We start from the raw sequence: 21,458 nt of genomic DNA, 5'->3' as shown, positions 1-21,458 counted from the left end.
GTCCTGGCAGGGGTGGTGGTCCCTCGCTTTGGGTCACTTAAAGGGGGGTGCCCCTTCCAGGTCATCGGCCCACCCAGACTCTTCCTAGGGCTTTAATGGCCAATCCATCCCCGCTCATAGCTTTGCAATTGGATGTCATCAATATGCTGATGACACTCAGCTCTGATGCAGTAAAGATCTTGAGCCACTGCCCGACTGCTGTGGTCAAATAGCTGAAAGTGAACAAACTGAAACGGAACCTAGGCAAGACAGAAGCGATGGTGATTGGGAAGTCAGCTGACCCTTGTTGACTCAGTTAAGAGCCTTGGGGTGATACTGTTGGAGAAGCAAGTTAATGCAGCCACAAAGAACACTTTCTTCTAATAGAGGCTAGCATGCAAGATGACCCCCTATCTTGACACAGCCAATTTGGCCACATGGATCCACACCACAGTTAACACTGAGACTCGACTACAGCAATGCACTCTACATAGCTCTCCCCTCAAAGTCAGCTTGGAGACTCTAGCTGGTGCAGGAAACTGCAGCTCTGTTATTTTTAGGATCTAGCCAGAGCATGCATATTACTCCCATTCTGCAGTCACTCCTGTAGCGTGTCTGGGTTCCCGAACAAGAGACCAAAAGAATGAAGAGTAGTTGAAACAGCTTTACTCTAAGGAGCAACAGGTTCATGCAAGCGCTCTCATCTAACTGAACTGCCTATGTGAACATGTGATCTTAGGGAAAGTCTTCATAAGGGAATGTCTTGAAATTATAAATTCTATCACAACAACTCAATTGGCTGCCTATCAGTTACCTGGCTCAATTCAAGGTATTGGCTATCACATACAAAGTCGTTCATGGTCTTGGTCCCTCATATCTGCAGTACCATCTCTCCTCCTATAAACTGACAGCTTCATACATCTGAGCAGGGATTTCTGCTGGGAAAAATTAACAACTGCCCCGTATACATGCTTTGTCCACTGTTGCCCCCACTTTGTGGAATGGCCTGCCTGATGAGGTCAGGAAGGTTCCCACTCTCTTGGCTTTCCACAAACTATGCAAAACTGAGTTATTCAGGAAAGCTTTTTATATAGGTAATAAGGGTGTACGGTAATGAAACGGTTGAGCAAGATACTTTGGTAAAAGGACAGGGACTGTGGATAGGGATGCCAGCCTCCAGGTGGGACCTGAGTATCCCCTAGAATTATAGCTCATCTCTGCACTACAGAGATCAGTTCCTCTGGAGCAAATGGATGCTTTGCCGGGGGGATTATATGGCATCGTGCTCCACTGAGGTCCCTGTCCTCCCCAGGCTCAATCCCCAAATCTTCAGCAGTTTCCCAACCTGAATCTAGCAACCCTACCCCTCCATTCCCTGCCAGTGGTTGGGGGGATGGATGAACCTGGCAACCCTAATTGTGGACTATACTACAGTGTATAGAATTGTGTATACTGTCTGTTGCTGTAAGTATACTCCTACTTTTGTAATGTCTGCATCACTGAAGAAGAAGAAGAAGAAGAAGAAGAGGAGGAGGAGGAGGAGGAGGAGTTGGTTTTTATATGCCGACTTTCTCTCCCACTTAAGGAAGAATCAAACCGGCTTACAATCATCTTCCCTTCCCCTCCCCACAACAGACACCCTGTGAGGTAGGTGGGGCTGAGAGAGCTCTAAGAGAGCTGTGACTGGCCCAAGGTCACCCAGCTTGTAGGAGTGGGGAAACAAATCCAGTTCACCAGATTAGCCTCCGTCAGATTAGCCTCCGCCACTCATGGGGAGGAGTGGGGAATCAAACTTGGTTCTCCAGATCAGAGTCCACCGCTCCAAACCACTGCTCTTAACCACTACACCACGCTGGCTCTTAGTGTGTCATGTTAACAACAAATCAATTATTAAAGGAATATAAGGATGGAAATAATGACAGATGCAGAACAACAGAAAGCACCACAGGAATATGTTCAGGGTGGAAAAGGAAGTACATAATGCATATCACAAGTTACAAGAAGGGGCTTGAAAAAGGGTTAGATCCATACTTTATGAATCAACTTGCCAATTACTATGAGTTATGGAAGCTAAATGAAAATGCCGAATTCTGGGGATAAACCGCTTGAGATTACTGTTCCTCCAATGGAATAGCATTCCCATTGGTGGAGGAGAGGAGGGAGATTTAACTGCAGACCCCCCACTTGGCCCCCCACATTGTTCATGGGGTTCCTGACTCACATAATTTGGGGGGCACAGCAAGCTGCACTGGAATGGGGTAGGGGAGGACGACTCTGCTTGCGCTACGTAGGATCCAAGCCAACATGATCAATTTACTTTGTAAACAGCTCAAAGATTATATGAAAAATTTAAGTCCCCTGAAACATGGGATCGCCAGCTTCAACCATATTTCAAAACCTCTGATTACGCCATTACAAAGAGTCCTATCATTATCCACAAACAATTCTTCCGGGTTGGATGAAAAATCTCTTATTTCTCCTTTTTTCCAAGGCATTAGACAAATATTAAGGAGTTGGTCCTAAGAATGAGCCCTATGCCCATTTGTTGCAGACCGTGCTTCCTCTTCTTCTAACACTTCCATTTGCACAAGGGCCCACTGAAAATGATTGGTCTTGTGCAACCAAAGAGCTAGTGAGGAGAACTCCATGGTAGAGGCTATCTAGTATTCATGGAATTTGTGCCTACGGTCCAAGCCCACAAATCTCATTTTGAAGATCTGAGGAAATATGTATACAACAGATTTCTTTAATATAGAATCTGATATCTTATTGTAACTATCAATCAAATCATCACAGTAGGTCGCCACCAGATTAGCCACTGCAATCAGGGGCAGTAATTCTGGGGACCTGGGCAAAATTCCAGGATAGGTCCCCAGAATTGGCACCACTTCACCCCTGGGGCTTCCTGCCAGGGCCAAGCAAGGGGTAGCCCTCACCCCATACGAAGTAGGCAGGATCTGCTGCTGCCACTGGAAGCCAGGTGCCCAAGCCCCAAGTATGACAGGTGTAAGTGTTGGCATGAGCCCGTTCTTCCTCTTCTCTCCCCCTCCCTTCTTGGGGAAGTGGGGCCGTGGGCTGTTGGTGGACCCCAACTATGAGGCCTGAGGTCCTATTGTGTGTGTGTGTGTGTGTGTGTGTAAAGTGCCGTCAAGTCACAGCCGACTTATGGCGACCCCTTTTGGGGTTTCCATGGCAAGAGACTAACAGAGGTGGTTTGCCAGTGCCTTCCTCTGCACAGCAACCCTGGTCTTCCTTGGTGGTCTCCCATCCAAATACTAACCAGGGCTGACCCTGCTTAGCTTCTGAGATCTGATGAGATCAGGCTAGCCTGGGCCAACCAGGTCAGGGCGAAGTCCTATTACCCTGAGACAGCAAGGGAAAAGTCTGCTGCAGTACAAGACTGTGTGTTGAGTCAGTGGGGGAAAAGTAATGGTGAATGATAAAGGGGATTGGATGGAACCGCTCTGCTCCTATGTGAAACTACCAGATAAGCACCGAATGTTGACGTGTCATGTCTTAGCACGGAACTAGGATAAAAGTTCATTCCCCAGTAAAGCCAGGGCTCAGTCTTTTGTGCTTGTTAATGCGGGCTGAGCCGCAGCTGCAGTAAAACTGTTTTCTCGACAAACAATCTCGGGTCTCTCTCCTCCACGAACCTTTGCTTTGCCGCAACAACCCGCTGGCTAAAACCTCCCTGGCTGCAATAATATCATTGGCAGCATTCGGAGGCATTTAGTATTTTTCTTCTCACGCCAGTGATATGAGAGCCTTGATTTTACAACGATAGCCAATGTTTCGACGGAAAAATTTTAAAAAGTCAGGAAAGGGAGACCGAAGACACTTTTGCCTCCTTCCACTTCCCAGTCTTAAACCCTTGGAAAGGAAAGCTATGTTAGAAGAACCTACCAGATTCCATCAAATTGGAACAGGGACTTATATTTTTCCTCAGGCAGAACCTTCAAGGGCAGCTCGGCTTCTGCTGCTGTCATCTGTTCTGATGCTGAGGTGATCTCCCATTCCCTTTCAGTTGAGACTTGTTCGCGTTTGTATACGTACACATAGGTCGCAATAATCGAGCACAAGAAAATTATGCAGATGTACTTGTAGCTGCAGGAAAACAGTGGGGAGAATCGGTTAGCACTTAATTTTCAACTCCAGTTAAGGCTGCCAACCTCCAGGTGGGGCCTGGAGATCTCCCAGAATTATGGCTAATCTCCAGATGATAAAGATTCGTTCACCTGGAGAAAATGGCCGCTTTGGAAGGTGGACTCTATGGCATTATACCCCACTGAGAGCCCTCCCCTACCCAAACCCCAGCCTCTACCACCACATCTCCCACCTGGAGTTGGCAGCCATCGCCCCAGTTACCATCCCAGGTGGTAATTTCACATACAGAAAGAACAATTTTCCTCCAGGGATCCAGCGGGTACAAGAAGCCTTTTGCGCCATTTGTCACACAAGATCTTTGAGTTGCCACTACGAATAAGGAAAGTAAATTTGTAGATCATTCCAGAGGGGTTGCTGTATTAATATGTTGCAGCAAGAGTGAAACAGGAGTTTTGGGGCATCCAGAAGACTAACAAAATATTGGCTTTGATCACACCTAAAATTTCCACAGACTTTCTGTCTGCAGAAGCATGACTTCCTCCTACCCCCTGCAGCCCAGAACACCCACTGTAGCTCCATGGGACAGGGCACATCCTGGAATAGCTGGGGGGATTCGAGTTCTGAAAGGGGGGTTGTGAAAATTCCCCCCATTGAGCACATGGAAATGTTAGGCAGGATCCAACCCTTTATTCCAGCATAAGCGTTCAAGGACTAGCGGCAGCTTCATCAGATGCAAGGTAATGGATCATCGCAAGGCAGATATTTATTTATATATGAGGTGATGAGAAACAAAATGAACAGTAGGGCCAAGGGGCACTGAAATGAAGGATGTTCCTTGGAGAACTGTAATTATGTAAAATTCAAAAGTTAAGGGCTCCTCCTCAATTTATCTTCCCACCAATCCTATGAGGTAGGCTGTGTCAAGAAAGAGACCAGCTCGAGGGAGCTGCATATTGGATTGGGAATTTGAAACCAGGGCACTCCAGGTCTAGTCTTGAAGTGCCCAGTGCTGATGCTCTAACTGCTACACCACATTAAATCAAGGTTAACATCTGGAGTTCAATGTTGAAATCAATAAAATAACAACAACTTATCAGATTTATATCCCATTTTTTGACCATCTGCTTCCCAAAGTGGTTTAGAACACTTTAAATAATATATATCTTTAACGTCTTTCCCTTCCCTCCTACTGGTTTCCAGCATCTCTGCCTTGATTCTGGGGCCGCAGTTCATTCACTAACAATATCTTGGGCTGAATCCAGCCATCTCACCCAGTTCCCCTCCTTATTATACTCCCGTCCCACATGGCTTTTGTCCACGCAGGTCCCGTGACCCCCAACATAGCCTTTTGGAGCTCAAAGGTCCCCCCCCTCCCCTTTTCACCATCAGAAAAGTTGGTTGGATCCAACCCTTTCTCAGCTGTTCCTCGCCATTAGGTAACTAATGTAAGGAAAACGGCACTAGCAACAAAGCGTTATGCTCGGAGCCGTCTGTCCTCAAACTGGCATGCTGGAACACAATGGAGTCGGATCTACTTCAAATGGCATTCCATTGGCAGGTTTGGAGTGGCAGTTGCGTGGATAGAATCTGGAGACAATAAGAAGTATCGACATGTTGAACATAATATTTACACGGCAAATTATTTCCCTGAAATCCCTGGCAGTTCTTCCATTTTCATCATTTGGCGGTGGGGAGGTGAGAGAAGCCTGGATTTACACTTCATATGTGGAGGCATTCATACGCAATGGCTGGGAAGTAAAATAATGTTAAGTTATAAAACTCCCTCAGAAGGGAGGTATTTATTTTCTCTCAATAAAGAGAGAAAAATTTAAAGAGTTGATTAATATCCTCAGGTGTATACTGGTTCTGCAGTATGGATTGGATCCAACCAGGCTTTCTGCTGGTGCCAAAGAAAGGTTCCCTTTCAACCACCAAAAAAAACTGAGGCCGGGGATCATGGGACTTGCATGGACAAAAGCCACGTGGGATGGAGCCTGTAGTGAGGAGGAGAATTAGAGAAGATTGGGTGAAAGTGCTGGGCAGATCCTATCTTATAGGTGAGGGATTTGGTATGGACAAATATTAAAAATCAATGTTTTTACTATTTTATTTTACTTGAAGATTCTGGGTAAACTCTTAATTACATCACCAAGAAATTTAGCCACAGATTCAATAATCTCAGAACTTCGGGAGGATAACAACAGGTTAATCTTACTATCATCAGCTTGATCAGCATAATTTTAGAGAAAGGGATCTAAAAGGGCAGCACGAATTTCATAATAAAATGGACAATACAAAAGAATATGATCAATACTTTCTATCTCCCCCGTAACACAGTTACACACCCTAGCGAAGAATGGAATTTTCTTATATCTCCCATACAAAATAGTAGAAGGCTAGCGTATAAACTCTCTGAAGATGAGGAACAGTAAGACAGGAAAGGTACTCTAGCAGAGAATTTAGTATCCCCCATCGCAGTGGTGAACATCTACCAGAGGCTAAACTTCTAAGTTCTTGCCTCTCAACATCAATGATTCTTTGCTTAATCAAGGCATATGCATCTCTCTCAGAGAGAAGCACCATATCCTCAACACTGAGCCCCAATGCTGTAATTTCCCCCCCTCGATATAAGAAAACCATACAGATGTTTCTGATTCAAAGAGCATATTAGCGATAAGGAGATTACTGCTACTTCTAAAATGTAATCGCAGCTCAGCATTTATAAACATTAAACAGGGAATATAAAAGGTGGGCTTTTTGGAAGGAATGGACTGTGCATTGTTGCTTAATGCTAGCACATGCTTTGGAGTTACAGGGGCGGGCAGTAGAGTGTTAGTATAGGGGTAGATTAAGGTTGCCAACTTCGGGTTCGGAAATATCTGGAGATTTGAGGGTGGAGCCTGGGAAAATGGGGTTCAGGGAGGGGAGGGGCCTTGGTAGGGTATAATGCTATGCAATCCACTTTCCAAAGCAGGCATTTTCTCCAGGATAAGTGGAATAAACATTTTAAATAAACAAGCAAATAATAAATGATTTATGTAGTCTGGAAATCAATTGTAATTCCAGGATATCTCCAGCCCCCACCTGGAGGTTGGCAACCCTAGGGTAGATAGGATGCCCTCTGACCTTTTCTTTTTCCACTCGATTGCAATTCCAGGAGAACTCCAGACCCCCCCTGGAGACTGGCAACCCTATGTAGAATAGAAAATCCCAAGAAATACAGTCAGGGTTGGATCCAATCAGCTTTTCTTGTGAAAAAGTGAGCAGTCATCTTCTTTGACCATCCAAAAAGGTTATGCTAAGAATCATGGGATCATAGGGTTGCCAGCCTCCAGGTACTAGCTGGAGATCTCTTGCTATTACAACTGATCTCCAGCCAATAGAGATCAGTTCACCTGGAGAAAATGGCTGCTTTGCCAATTGGACTCTATGGCATTGAAGTCCTTCCCCTCCCCAAACCCCACCCTCCTCAGACTCTGCCCTAAAAACCTCCTGCCGGTGGCAAAGAAGGACCTGGCAACCCTATGGGATCTACATGTAAAAAGGCTAGGTGAGATGAGTGTTCTTGTATGGAATTGGGTGCGCCTGAGTGAAAATGCTGGCTGGATAAAACCCTAAGTTTAGAAGTAGATCCAATAGGCGTATAGATATGTTTAAGAATCATTGACTTAAATGGATTTGCAGAGCGCAAACACAGAGAGAATAAGATTTCCTCAAATGCCTGTTACAGTACTAAGTGGGATCCAAATTAATATGAAGTCCAACCAAACAAATACAATCTGATCATAATTCACAAAGCATGCTACCGGCTAACAGACAGGACGATAATCATTGGGTAGGATCCAGCTAACATTTCCATTCAGTCTCATGCAATTCTAGTTAAGGTTGCCAGCCTCCAAGTGGGTTACAGTTGTGTGGCACTTGCTATATAGACTATAAAACAACTTTTGCATGAGCAAGACTTATATCTTATAATGTATTTATTTACAATCACAATTTATAATTACTACCCCTGGTGTGCACTTCTGCTTGCCAGCCCGGGCATGCACTGAGCTCCCAAAGCTGCCAGACAGCCCACTGGGTGGACCTGAACCTGTTGGATAGTCAGCTGTCCCAGTAGGTGAGCCCTGAGCCACTGGATGGCCTGGAGACCTGGTGGGAGTTGGCATTGGGGCCAGGGTGTTGCATAGGGTTGCCAACTTCCAGGTAGTAGCTGGAGATCTCCTTGCTATTACAACTAGGGTTGCCAACCTCAAGGTAGTAGCTGGAGATCTCCTGCTATTACAATGGATCTCCAGCCTTTAGAAATCAGTTCACCTGGAGAAAATGGCCACTTTGGCTACTGGATTCTATGGCATTGAAGTGGCCATTTGGACTCTATGGCATTGAAGTCCCTCCCCTCCCCAAACCCGCCCTCCTCAGGCTCCACACCAAAAACCTCCCGCCGGTGGCGAAGAGGGACCTGGCAACCCTAGTGTTACAGAACTGCTCACTTTTAGGGGCTTTGGCGCCCCACCCTCTGGCGCCCTAGGCAATTACCTCTACCTTTTGAGGTGGTCAGAGAGGAAACATCCTTCCTTTTCCACCACCAGAAAAGTTGGTTGGATCCAACGCTTTATATGTATGTTCAAAGACATGTGGGGAAGGGACAGCAGGATCACAAAATGCAGGATCCTTGCTTATACACTTGGAGTCAATGCACATACAGTGTGCCAGGTGGCAAGACCACACCCAACCTTACCAGCTTCAATATAAGTCCTTCCTTTCCCCTCCATAATGGCAGCAGACAGCCAAGACAACCCTCCCTGCTCAGGCCATGCTCCATTGGGATGGCGCCTTGGTCAGGAGTCAGGTTGGCCTGGTGCCAAGCACCCAATCCACAGCGTGACTGGGGCAGGCTCACGGGGGATGGGTCTGCTGAAATGGCTTATCTTATGTTAATCCTACTTGGCTTATGTAACAACAAGGGGGGGTGGCCCTCACCTAGTGTTGCCAACCTCCAGGTACTTGAAGATAATAAGCAGCACCACGGCTCACTTAATGATATACAAAAATAGTACAATTTTTGAAAATTTATATTCAAATGCAGAAAAGCAATATCATACACTTATATAAGGAACAGAAAATAATAATTCAATCAAAGACCATTGAGCAGAGTCCAAACATAAACAGGTTTTTTTCACCAAAAAGATTCTTTTCAACATAGAATGAGTCCCAAAACTTAGAAGTCAGTCATGGAAAATCCAGGGAAATATTGAAGAACAACAAACATAAACAAGTTTTTTTCACCAAAAAGATATACGCAAAAGTCTTTTCAACATAGAATGAGTCCCAAAACTTAGAAGTCAGTCATGGAAGATCCAGGGAAATATTGAAGAACAAAACGCCACATCCGGAGTTTGTGTACGTTTCGCAGGTTTGCTTCATCAGTTGTATATTTTGAAAGCACTTTCCCTTAGGTGTAAAGATTTCAACGTTGTAACCGGGTACAAAGACCTCTGCAAAAAATATTATTATCAGGCAAACAGTATTTACATAAGGAGTTCAACATAATATTCTGTGACAAGGGACAAAGATAAGGTCTGACTCACCAATATTTTGAAGGTCAAAATATTGGTGAGTCAGACCTTATCTTTGTCCCTTGTCACAGAATATTATGTTGAACTCCTTATGTAAATACTGTTTGCCTGATAATAATATTTTTTGCAGAGGTCTTTGTACCCGGTTACAACGTTGAAATCTTTACACCTAAGGGAAAGTGCTTTCAAAATATACAACTGATGAAGCAAACCTGCGAAACGTACACAAACTCCGGATGTGGCGTTTTGTTCTTCAATATTTCCCTGGATCTTCCATGACTGACTTCTAAGTTTTGGGACTCATTCTATGTTGAAAAGACTTTTGCGTATATCTTTTTGGTGAAAAAAACTTGTTTATGTTTGTTGTTCTTCAATATTTCCCTGGATTTTCCATGACTGACTTCTAAGTTTTGGGACTCATTCTATGTTGAAAAGAATCTTTTTGGTGAAAAAAACCTGTTTATGTTTGGACTCTGCTCAATGGTCTTTGATTGAATTATTATTTTCTGTTCCTTATATAAGTGTATGATATTGCTTTTCTGCATTTGAATATAAATTTTCAAAAATTGTACTATTTTTGTATATCATTAAGTGAGCCGTGGTGCTGCTTATTATCTTCAACTAACGTTATTCAGCATACGTATCAATTATTCCGTTTAACCTCCAGGTACTAGCTGGAGATCTCCCTCTATTACAACTGATCTCCAGCCGATAGAGATCTGTTCACCTGGAGAAAATGGCTGCTTTGGCAATTGAATTCTATGGCATTGAAGTCCCTCCCCTCCCCAAGCCTCATCCTCCTCAGGCTCCACCCCAAAAATCTCCAGGTATTTTCCAGCCTGGAGCTGGCAACCCTAGCCTCACCCACTCTAAGTCATATTTCTCTCCCCCCTGCCTTTCTGTTGTAGGGTTGCCAGGTCCCTCTTAGCAACTGGTGGGAGGTTTTTGGGGTGCAGCCTGAGGAGAGCAGGTTTAGGAAGGGGAGGGACTTCAATGCCATAGAGTCCAATTGCCAAAGGGGCCATTTTCTCCAGGAGAACTGATCTATACTGGCTGGAGATCAGTTGTAATAGCAGGAAATCGCCAGCCAGTACCTGGAGGTAGGCAACCCTATTCTGTTGTGAATATAAAAATATCAACCAAAGGGATGTATATTAAACATAGCTGATGAAGTGTGTTCTGACTCACAAAAGCTTGTGTGTGTGTGTGTTAAGTGCCGTCAAGTCGCTTCCAACTCATGGAGACCCTATGAATGAAAGTCCTCCAAAATGTCCTATCTTTGACAGCCTTGCTCAGATCTTGCAAATTGAAGGCTTAGGCTTCCTTTATTGAGTCAATCCATCTCTTGTTGGGTCTTCCTCTTTTCCTGCCGCCCTCAACTTTTCCTAGCATGACTGTCTTTTCCAGTGACTCTTGTCGTCTCATGACGTGACCAAAGTACGATAGCCTCAGTTTAGTCATTTTAGCTTCTAGGGTCAGTTCAGGCTTGATTTGATCTATAACCCACTGATTTGTTTTTTTGGCAGTCCACGGAATCCGTAGCACTCTCCTCCAACACCACATTTCAAAGGAATCTATTTTCTTCCTATCAGCTTTCTTCACTGTCCAGCTTTCACACCCATACACACAAAAGCTTATACCAGAATAAATGTTTTTAGTCTTTAAGGAACCCACCAGAAACCTGTTTTACAATTTTCTTTGTTCTTGTGACAACAGAGGAACCCTGCCCACCCTCTTGAACTTGCCCAGAGGCGCTGTGGCCCATCTTGATAAGTAGAAGTGCTATTAGAATATTGCCCTGCAGGCAGCAACTGTCTTGGGCCGACTCTGGCCACAACAGGCTAAAAAGCCACTTCATCCATTATGTTATAGAAAGGCACTCGCCAGCCTAAAGCGGAGATAGTACATAACTGAATCTGATATATAACTCCAAACTCACTTAACCAGGAATACGTGTCAATTAGATGAAGGAGTGATGGGGACTCACTGCAAAAAAAGAAAAACCACCGCACATTTTTGTGTGCCAAGGAAACCTGGCAAAAAGGCAAAAGGGTATTATCTCGGCTTTCCATGGATCTGTTGGCACTGCAATCCTAAACAAATTTATACCCTTCTAAGTCTATCGAGAGCCAGGATGGTGTAGCAGTTACAAGCGGCAGACTTTAATTTGGAGAACTGGGTTCAATTCCCTACTCCTCCACATGAAGCCTGCTGGGCCAGTCACAGTTCTCTCAGAGTTCTCTAAGCCCATGCAGAGGCAGGCAACGGCAAACCACCTCCGAACGTCTCTTGCCTTGAAAACCCTATGGGGTCGCCATAAGTCAGTTGTGATTTGACGGCACGCACGCACACACACAAGTTCATTGAAGTCAATGGGTTGAGAAAGGTGTAACGCTGTTTAGGATTGAGCTCTTGCTCAGCAATTCTTAGTGACGTGTGTGTCATCTGCTATGAAAGAATCCCCCCTTAGCAACACACTCCCCTCCCCACTCCACTTCTTCTACTCAGCTACCACAGCAGCAAACACCAACATCTGGCAAAATGAGAAAAACTATCCACTGTGAAAATTATCTCTAAAGGAATCTCAAATAGGCCCCCTCAAAGATAATTTCCACTTTAAACAAAAGTCCACATCTTGGAGAGAAACTGGAGACTTTTTGAGGGAGGGTCATATCCATTGCAAAACAATCCCTTCAGTCTCAACCACTACCATCGGTATTGCAAAAGCCACTCACCTCCGTAAGCTCGAGAACAAATGGAAACAGCCCCCCTGCATTCTCAGAAAGTTCCCAACAGGGCAGAGCAGGCAAAGACTGACTGGACTGTAAAGCGAGTACCTATGAACACCACCCACTACACTCCATCCTTGTTTCTAGTGCTGAAATCTCCTTAGCTCCACCTCCATAGCTGCAGCCACTGTCCTCTAGGCACCTGCTAGCCAGCAGCCCCACCTATCCACAGGTACAACAAATATTTCCTTTTTCCAGGAAATTAACTTCATGCACAGGTCTCAAGAGGTATGAGAATATATTTGTTTAGGGCCACTTGCTTGAGCGCGTTTAGGCTACATTGACCAATTTTTTTGCTGTGGCTTGGAAATGTATTTTCTGGATTGTTTTGATTCCCACCTGATCCTGAGTCAAATGGGAATGTACTGGCCTGGCCAGTTGATAAAAACGAAGTATTGTTCACCCCCAAATCAGGGATGAGGCTCTTTGTGCCTCTTCCTTTGGGAAGGATATTGGATCTTTTCCTCATTTGTCCAGGTGTGTCCCAAAATTTTAGGCTTCAGTCATAAGGAACCCAGGATTGAATCAGTTTCTCTAACCCTGAGAAACTGTGGCTTCTTTGATGCGGACAAGGTGTTTTGTACAGCCTGCTTGTACGGGCATCCCTATGGAGTAAGGAGCTTAATGATGCCTTACCTCATTGTTTGTTGAGGTCAGATGTGGTCCTTCTCCAGCCATTAGAGCAGATTCAGTCTGCGGAAACCTGTTTATCAAAATTCCAGAGGGGTAGCCACGTTACTCTGTTGTAGCAACAATAAGCAGGAGTTTAGCGGCACCTTAAAGACGGACAAGGTTTTATTTTGGCCTCAATTTCCATGGACTATGCTGGAATAAAATCTTCATTTTTGAGTTGCTACTAGATCCTTGTCCAAGTATCATATTTGTTAAATGCTTTGCAGCTTGAAAAAAGGTTACAAAGCTATTTGCAAAATGGTGGGGGGGGGGTTACACAGAATTTCGTAATGAACTATTAAGCCCCCCGTTGGTAAATAGATTGAATGTCTCAGATTCTTTTAACGCTCTCTATTTATTGAACAAACGTTCACCCCAAATATCGGAGACAGTGGCTCAGTTTTTAAAGTTTGTTTTAAAAGCCTGCCAAACAGCTAATTAGGTGGAAATACAAACTGTATTTCTCAACGTAACCGCCTTTCAACCCTTTTATAAAGTACTTTTCAACCTTTCCATTCCTTTTGGTAACCTTTTGTAGTGTGTTCGTATGCCAATAAAGGAATGATGATGATGACATTGGTTTGCACATCAGTAGTTCTACATCAAGACTATTTCCCATAGCTACACACAATGTTCACATCTGGTAAACTCATGATTATTTAGATGCAGAATAGGAACCCTCCCTAATTACTTTAATTAACAGTCCCTTATTCTGACACCATCCCACCATTTAACACCCCAGATCGTCCCCACCAGCTACTATTGTGCGGTTCACAGTCCTCAAGAAGTAGCAAGTGGACTGTTAATGACAGGATGCTTTGGAGTACATTGATTCATAGGGTCGCCATGTAGACTTACCAGGTCCCTCTTCTTCGGCGGGAGGTTTTTTAGAGTGGAGGTGGGGGGGAGGGGTCGCGTGCACGCGGAAGTGCTTCATCACTTCCGGTTTACACCCGGAAGTGCTGCATTGCAAAGGGCTGCATTGCAAAGTGCTGCATTGCATTCCACCCAGTTGCGATGCGGCACTTCCGGGTGTAAAACCCCTGTTGCAATGCGGCACTTCCGGGTGCAAAACGCATCACAAGGGGGCATTTTCCACTCAAACTCCCAGTTTGAGTGTACAACGGCCCCTTTTGATGCATTTTACACCCAGAAGTGCCGCATCGCAACAGGCCTTTACCTAGGGTTGCCAACCTCCAGGTACTGGCTGGAGATCTCCTGCTATTACAACTGACCTCCAGCCGATAGAGATCAGTTCACCTGGAGAAAAATGGCTGCTTTGGCAATTGGACTCTATGGCATTGAAGTCCCTCCCCTCCCCAAACCCCGCCCTCCTAAGGCTCCGCCCCAAAAATCTCCCATCGAGAGTGAAGAGGGACCTGGGAACCCTACCTTTACCACTCGAACTGGGAGTTTGAGTGGAAACCGGCCCTTTGCAATGCAGAACTTCTGGGTGTAAACCAGAAGTGACGTGTCGCCGGTTGCACGGATTGCCCGCCGACCCTCACCTGGTCAGTGGGCAGCCAGGTGGATTGGCGGGGGTTTGCCCGCCACCACCTGGCACTTGGCAACCCTATCGCCATGAGTCGAAAGCGACTTGACAGTGCACAAAATCACAAGGATTGGTTCAGAGCCCTAGAAGAGATGTGGGACATCTAAGGATGATGGTTTTCTTTGCGGGCTTCTGAAGCGGGTCAGTGCCTTTCGAGTGACTATGCTCTTAGAATTGACCCCTCCTGAGAAGTGGTATGTTATCTTATTCAGTTAGTCACCTACTAAGCAGGACTCAACTACTTTACTCACTTAAAAAGTAAGTATTTTTATTGATGTGCTCCAATGTAATTTAATGTATATATGTGTATATGCAAGTATTACAAAGTCTTCAGTAGCAATGTATACAGTAAAGCAAGCAAGTTCTACATACTAATCAGTCATAAAATCCAACACTTAAAATATAACAGTTAAAGAAGTCTGATTTAGTTCAAAGTATCTAATTCACATTCTAGAATAATATATTTGTAAAGCCATACATACCAATACCATCTTCTGAGCCTCCCTTATAGGTCTGAAGTTCTAGCCCTTTCCCTGCCTGTATTTATACTGTTTAAGTCACCTTCAATGAGCTTGAACCTTAAGCTTGAGCAGGATACAGTTGTACTGCATATACTCTGTGGCTTCCCTTTATACTACCAAATAAGGATTTCCTCTTCCGCCAGCTATTTTGCTAAATTTTAAACAGTCAGTTTTGAGCCTTGTTATCTCTCTATATAATCAATTTTACCATCATTTTCATCTCCAGAAAAATACGTTGTGATTGAACCTATTCATTAATTTCTAGCCTCATGTCTTCATGTTTAAATCTTAAAATACAATATATTGTTTACAATACATCATTACATCTTAGTCAGCATAAAATACCCTTGGAGTGGAGAGCATTTCTGCACTTGAAGTCATTGTAAAGGCAGGAAATGCCTTTAAGATACACTCTGCTCTGTAGCTTAAAAAATGTAGGAAGTGCTGTGAAGCCTTGCTCTCTAGCCATTGAAAAGGCTGGGAAAGGTCATAGAAAAAGGCAGAAAATGCTACAAGCAAATCTGCACTGACACTGAAATCTTTGACAGAGTAATTCAGAAACATAAGTCTCTGGCAAAGAATATCCAGGCTTTCTTTCCTTTAAAAAGGAAATTTAAGCCTCTGCTATATAGTTTGTAGTTTGAATGTGTAGCTTGGTTTTACATTGAATATTTCTGCATATGTACAACACTAATTGAATATTTCTGCATATGTACAACACTAATTCATGTGCTCTAATATATCAAAGCCTGTAACATTTCTAGAGGCACCTGGTTGGCCACCGTGTGAACAGACTGCTTGACTTGATGGACCTTGGTCTGATCCAGCATGGCTTTTCTTATGTTCTTATGATTGCCATAGCTATCCAGCAAGCTTCATGACAATGTGAGGGTTTAAAGCTGGCTCTCCCAAATATAAATATATGTTTTACATGCTTCAAATGACTTAGTTTAAATGGGTTTTTAATGCCTGGTTCCCAACTATTCAGCAGTCACCTTCGAATCTAGAGCTTAAACAAGTAATTGAGCACACTTAAAATCCAAGCTTGTTTACATGTATAAATACAGGGCATTCCATTCAAAACAGATGATTTAGCTATGCAGTGAGGACAGTCAATCAATATTTATTATGGCCCACAGGCTATTCAAGAGCAGAAACCCTGATTTAAAGCACTATTATAAAGTTAATTATCTACCTAGAATCTCAGCATATGCCATTCCTCCTAGTATTAACAGTTTAAGGGTCAGAATCTGGGTACGGTGTTGCCTGAATGGTAAGGAGAACAGAATTAGCATCTGGATTTCTTGCCTGGTTTTCTGCCTCTGTTACAGTGGCGGACCTACATTTTGGGGGCCCTGAAGCTTGAACGGTTATGGGGGCCCCTTCACAACCAGCAACAAGGGCCTTGCTGCCCTTGCAAGGACCTTGAGGCCCAAATAGTGGAGAATAGGGTGGTGGGGTGGAGTCCTTGAAAATGGGCCATACAGTGATGAAATAAAACTATAGAACTATTAAGCCGTGCACCAATGAAGGATTTGAAGATCCAACTGCCAAAATATAGGCTATGAATCGATTCTGGTGAGCTCAGAGAGCCCTTACAGCTGGGGGTTCGAGCACTGCAAGCCACCGATAAAATTTTGAAATGTGACCAATTACAGGGACATTTTGAGGACATATGAAATGGGTATTAGAGCATATTCTAAAGTCAATATTAAGTACTTCAACCCATTGGCTTATTATTCTATCACTAAAAAACTCCATCGATTTTGTTGAGAAAGTTACTCATTTAAAAAAAGTTGCTTTAGGGGCCCCCCTCCGGGATTAGGAGCCCTGAAGTTTAAGCTTCATTAGTTTCACAGTAGATCCGCCTCTGCTCTGTTAGGAACCCTCTTGTCAATGGTCTGTAATTGTTTTAGTTGAGTGGGTTGCCTACTAAACAAGACGAAGTTTCCTATGCTTCATGCATGTGATGAAATGGGCTCTAGCCCATAAAAACAATGTCACCATAAATCTGTTACTCTTTGAGGTGCCACAAGACTCCTTGTTGAACTTGCTATGGTAGAGAGGACAGCATTAATTGTGTTCTCCCCCCACCCCCCAGGTTGACCTGGGTTTGAGTCCTAGAGAATGCAACAAGTGTGCTTGGGTGCAGTTGAGGAAATCCCTGGTTTAATGCCAGGTCTTCTTCCAAAGCTGTTACACTGTTCATTATTGGAAAATGTGATTTCCCCTTTGGAAAAGAGCATTACTCACATTAACAGAGGTGTCGGGTCTAGCGATGGCTATTGTGTTTGGCAGCTAAATAGAACCATCATGTTCAGAGGCAATTTACTGGTCACCAGCTGATGAGGGAGTATACACCCCTGGGGGTGAGCCAGCATCTTATTGCCCCATTTCTGAAGTTCCAGAGGCATCTGGTAGTCTGATGTTGAGAAGACAATGCTATATAGGGTTGCCAACCTCCAGGTACTAGCTAGAGATCTCCTGCTATTACAACTGACCTCCAGCTGATAGAGATCAGTTCATCTGGAGAAAATGGCTGCTTTGGCAATTGGACTCTATGGCATTGAAGTCCCTCCCCTCCCCAAATCCCGCCCTCCTCAGGCTCCACCCAAAAAACCTCCCACCGGTGGCGAAGAGGGACCTGGCAACCCTACTGCTAGATGAGAGAGATAATCCCTTACTCTAATAGAGTAGGCCAGTTCTTACATTTTTTGGAAGCTGCTCTTGATGATAGGAAGTCCCTGCCTCCTAGTATGTGTGGAGGTGTATGTAATTAGGAAAATGCACCCTGCATATGCTCAAAGACACTGGCTCCTTGAAGGTCTAGGGCACAAATTTGACATGGAAATTAGATGCTGACCGGAAATTCTGAGTTCCTCAAGGCCATGTTTTACAGAAAATAAAAAGAGTGGATATCTGTTAACTACATTCTTATCCCACCCTGCCTCCAAGGACCTCAAAGCAGTTTCTACAATTCTCCTTTCTTCCTTTAGCTTCTCCTCTCAACAACCACCCTCTGAGCTAGGTTAGATGGGACAAGAGAAATTGACCCAAAGTCACTCAACATTGTATTAGATTGAAAATGATGGTTTAAATTATTTGTTTTTACATGTGTGTATGTATTGATTATTGTTTGTTGTAAGCAACCCTGAGCCCGGCTTTGCTGAAAAAGGGCAGGGTATAAATAAAATAAAATAATAAACATGTTTCATGTCAAGAGTGGAGATTTGAACTGGGATCTTGCAAATCCTAATCTGACATGGCTGCAGCTATATTGCACAGGCTACCTTCCAGCCACACTGGTTATGTAGGTATGGTTCCTTCTGTGGCATAATATACATGTTCATCTCCAACTTCTTCTATGGTTATTTGGTAAAGAAAGGGATACCAAGGTTGAAATCCAATGAGATGTCACTGCTGGGCAGAAGCGCTGTTTCCAAAGCGTGTCATCTCCCCGTGATGCGCATTCAATGAAATAAACGGTGGTGAGCATAAGAATCATGTGCAATTTCCACGTGTTATTTCCCCCCCACTTTATTTATAACGTTGGTATGCCACCTTTCACACCCACATAGTGTCCTCAAGGCGACAAACATCAGAACATTGAAAATATTAAAACAGTATTTTAAATATTTAAACAATACACGAACACATGAAGCCACCTTATACTGGATCAGACCCTTGGTCCATCCAAGTCAGTATTGTCTACTCAGACTGGCAGCAGCTCTCCAGGGTTTCAGACAGAGGTCTTTCACATCACCTACTTGCCTGGACCCTTTATCTGGAGATGCTGGGGGTTGAACCTGGGCCCTTCTGCATTCCAAGCAGAGGCTCTTACCACTGAGCTACAGCCCCTCTCCATAATAAACACATGAAGCTACCTTATTCTGGATCAGATCCTTGATCCATCAAATTCAGTATTGTCTACTCAGACTGGCAGCGGCTCTCCAGGGTTTCAGACAGAGGTTTTTCACATCACCTACTTGCCTGGACCCTTTATCTGGAGATGCTGGGGGTTGAACCTGGGCCCTTCTGCATTCCAAGCAGAGGCTCTTACCACTGAGCTGCAGCCTTTCTCCATAATAAACACATGAAGCTACCTTATTGTGGATCAGATCCTTGATCCATCAAAGTCAGTATTGTCTACTCAGACCGGCAGGGACTCTCCAGGGTCTCAGGCAGAGGTCTTTCACATTGCCTACTTGCCTAGTCCCTTTAACTGGAGATGCTGAATTGATTGAACCTGGGATTGATTGAATTGATTGAACCTGGCTGAACCTGGGCTGGGACCCTCTGCATGCCAAGCAGAGGCTCTACCACTGAGCCACAGTCCCTCCCCAAAATAAAAAAAAAATGAACATACAAACACAACCAGGGAAAAGGTCCTTGCAGGTGTGAATGGCTTACGGTAGTAGAGTTGGGGCCTCAAGATGGCTGTGGCTCAGTGGTAGAGCATCTACCTGGCATGCAGAAGGTCCCAGGTTCAATCCCCGGCATCTCCAGTGAAAGGGACTAGGGCAAGTAGGTGATGGGAAAGACCTTGAGACCCTGGAGAGCCGCTGCCGGCCTGAGCAGACCATACTGACTTTGATGGACCGCAAGGGTCTGATTCAGTATAAGGCAGCTTCATGTGTTCAAAGGCTGGCCGCCAGGGGTCGCTGCCCGAGCTACATTTCATGCACAGAGCACCTGCCCACCATTCATTCCAACGAGGCAGGCGCAGGAGAGGGCTTCTTGGCCCGACGGAAACAACAGGTAGGATGGGCGTCCTGCGCATTTTCTGAACGGGTCACCCAAACGACCGACTCTGGGCGCGTCTCCCCCCCCCCCCCAGCTTCTCTCTGCCTGCAGTTTAAAACTGGGCGCTTAGAGCCGAAGGGCCCAGGCCGCAGGACGAACTGCTCTGCATCCTTGACCCGCCCAGGTAGATGCAAATTGAATGCAGGCTCTGATCCCTCCCCTGCCCTTTGCATTCGTATTTGCATGGTACCAAATGCGGCGGTTTGTTACAGCTCACGCCTGTTTGTTGCATGAAGTGGAGAGCATGCTGGGGGGAAAAAGATTCCTTGCCGGCTTCCTTCCTTTGAATGTCTGTTCGGGGAATTTTTATTTCACCACTCTTTTTTTTTTCCTGCGCAGCCCAGCCGCGCTTACATACAAGCACTGTTGCAGTAACTGAGGAAGCCTCCTGCGCGGAGAAGGAGTCAGCAGGTCCCATGGTGTAATGGTTAGCACTCTGGACTTTGAATCCAGCGATCCGAGTTCAAATCTCGGTGGGACCTCGTGGGACATTTTTGCCCGCTAGCCGGGCCAATAAATTCGGCTGCGTCTTTGCAACGCGTTTGGAGCAACTAACCAGCGCCGAGGAGCAACTTCCGAACTGGGCACCCGGCTAAGGCGGTTGTTTTTTGCGCCTGCGGGACCGTCGGGTTAGCCGTGCGCATGCGCGTCGGAGCAGCGTGGGCGGGAGCAGTTGAGTCCGGGAGCAGCCCGAGCGAGAGGGACGTTCTCTTGGCCTCTCATTGGGCAGCCGCGATGGAACGCTCCCATTCTGCGGCTCGGTGATTGGCTAATACCGGCAAAATAGTAACAAGAAGCAGGCAATGAATGCTCTGGAGCGCGGAAAGCAGGCATGTCTAGATCCATTCATAAATTGGATGCAGCCTCTTGTGCGGGTAAAGGGAATTGAGGATTCCTCGCCCCCTCCTCCGCACAATTGTATGTCCGTTCGTAAGTCCTTTTAACTTTCTGCCACTTTCTTTTTTTATTATTAATTTCTTACGAGAGCCAGAGTCGTTCTCCCTGCTCCTCTTTTCCCGGTGGATATTGGCTGGCCGATCTTCGCTCCACAGAAAGATCAAGTCCTCTTATCTGTACAGGAGGAAATGCTGCTATACATACAGGCAGCCCCTTCAGAAAGTATATCCGCAGCTCAGATTCCTCACCACGCGGTCCCCAACCAAAGCTGTGGACTTGAATCCTGATGCCAGCCAAGTACAAAAATGGTGGGATCTTGATGACAGAGCAGCGTCCAATCTTTCACCTTGGTTCCATTATTTCTCCTTTTTAATCAATGGAACTTTATCTCACAATAAATTTTTTTGGAGTTAGAAATGCAAAAATGTGCCTACCATTTTTCTGTGTATTTTCTAAGTATGGTACTCTTTGAAAACTTTGGCTTATTCTCAGTTTTGTTTGTTAAGGAATAACTAATTTCTTTGTGCTTTGGTTGTGGGCTTTCAATAAAAAAACTCGA

General features: G+C 44.9%; 1 protein-coding gene and 1 non-coding gene across 2 annotated transcripts in view; one reads left to right on the top strand and one right to left on the bottom strand.

Moving 5' to 3' along the window:
* Positions 1-4,335, bottom strand: part of B4GALNT2 (beta-1,4-N-acetyl-galactosaminyltransferase 2) — a 29,926-nt gene extending 25,591 nt beyond the window's left edge. The window contains exons 1-2 of the mRNA XM_056864623.1: positions 4,319-4,335; positions 3,886-4,086 (exon numbers count right to left, since the gene is read on the bottom strand). Coding sequence (XP_056720601.1) covers positions 3,886-4,086; positions 4,319-4,335 — 218 coding nt within the window. The remainder of the gene's footprint in view (positions 1-3,885; positions 4,087-4,318) is intronic.
* A 16,077-nt stretch (positions 4,336-20,412) lies between these two features.
* On the top strand, positions 20,413-20,484 carry TRNAQ-UUG (transfer RNA glutamine (anticodon UUG)). The gene has a single exon. It is a non-coding gene; the product is annotated as a tRNA-Gln (tRNA).
* Positions 20,485-21,458: the final 974 nt, after the last annotated feature.

The sequence above is a fragment of the Euleptes europaea genome, chromosome 18, assembly GCF_029931775.1.
Source record: "Euleptes europaea isolate rEulEur1 chromosome 18, rEulEur1.hap1, whole genome shotgun sequence".
NCBI classification, from domain to species: domain Eukaryota; kingdom Metazoa; phylum Chordata; class Lepidosauria; order Squamata; family Sphaerodactylidae; genus Euleptes; species Euleptes europaea.
This window is presented reverse-complemented; position numbering and strand designations above follow the sequence as displayed.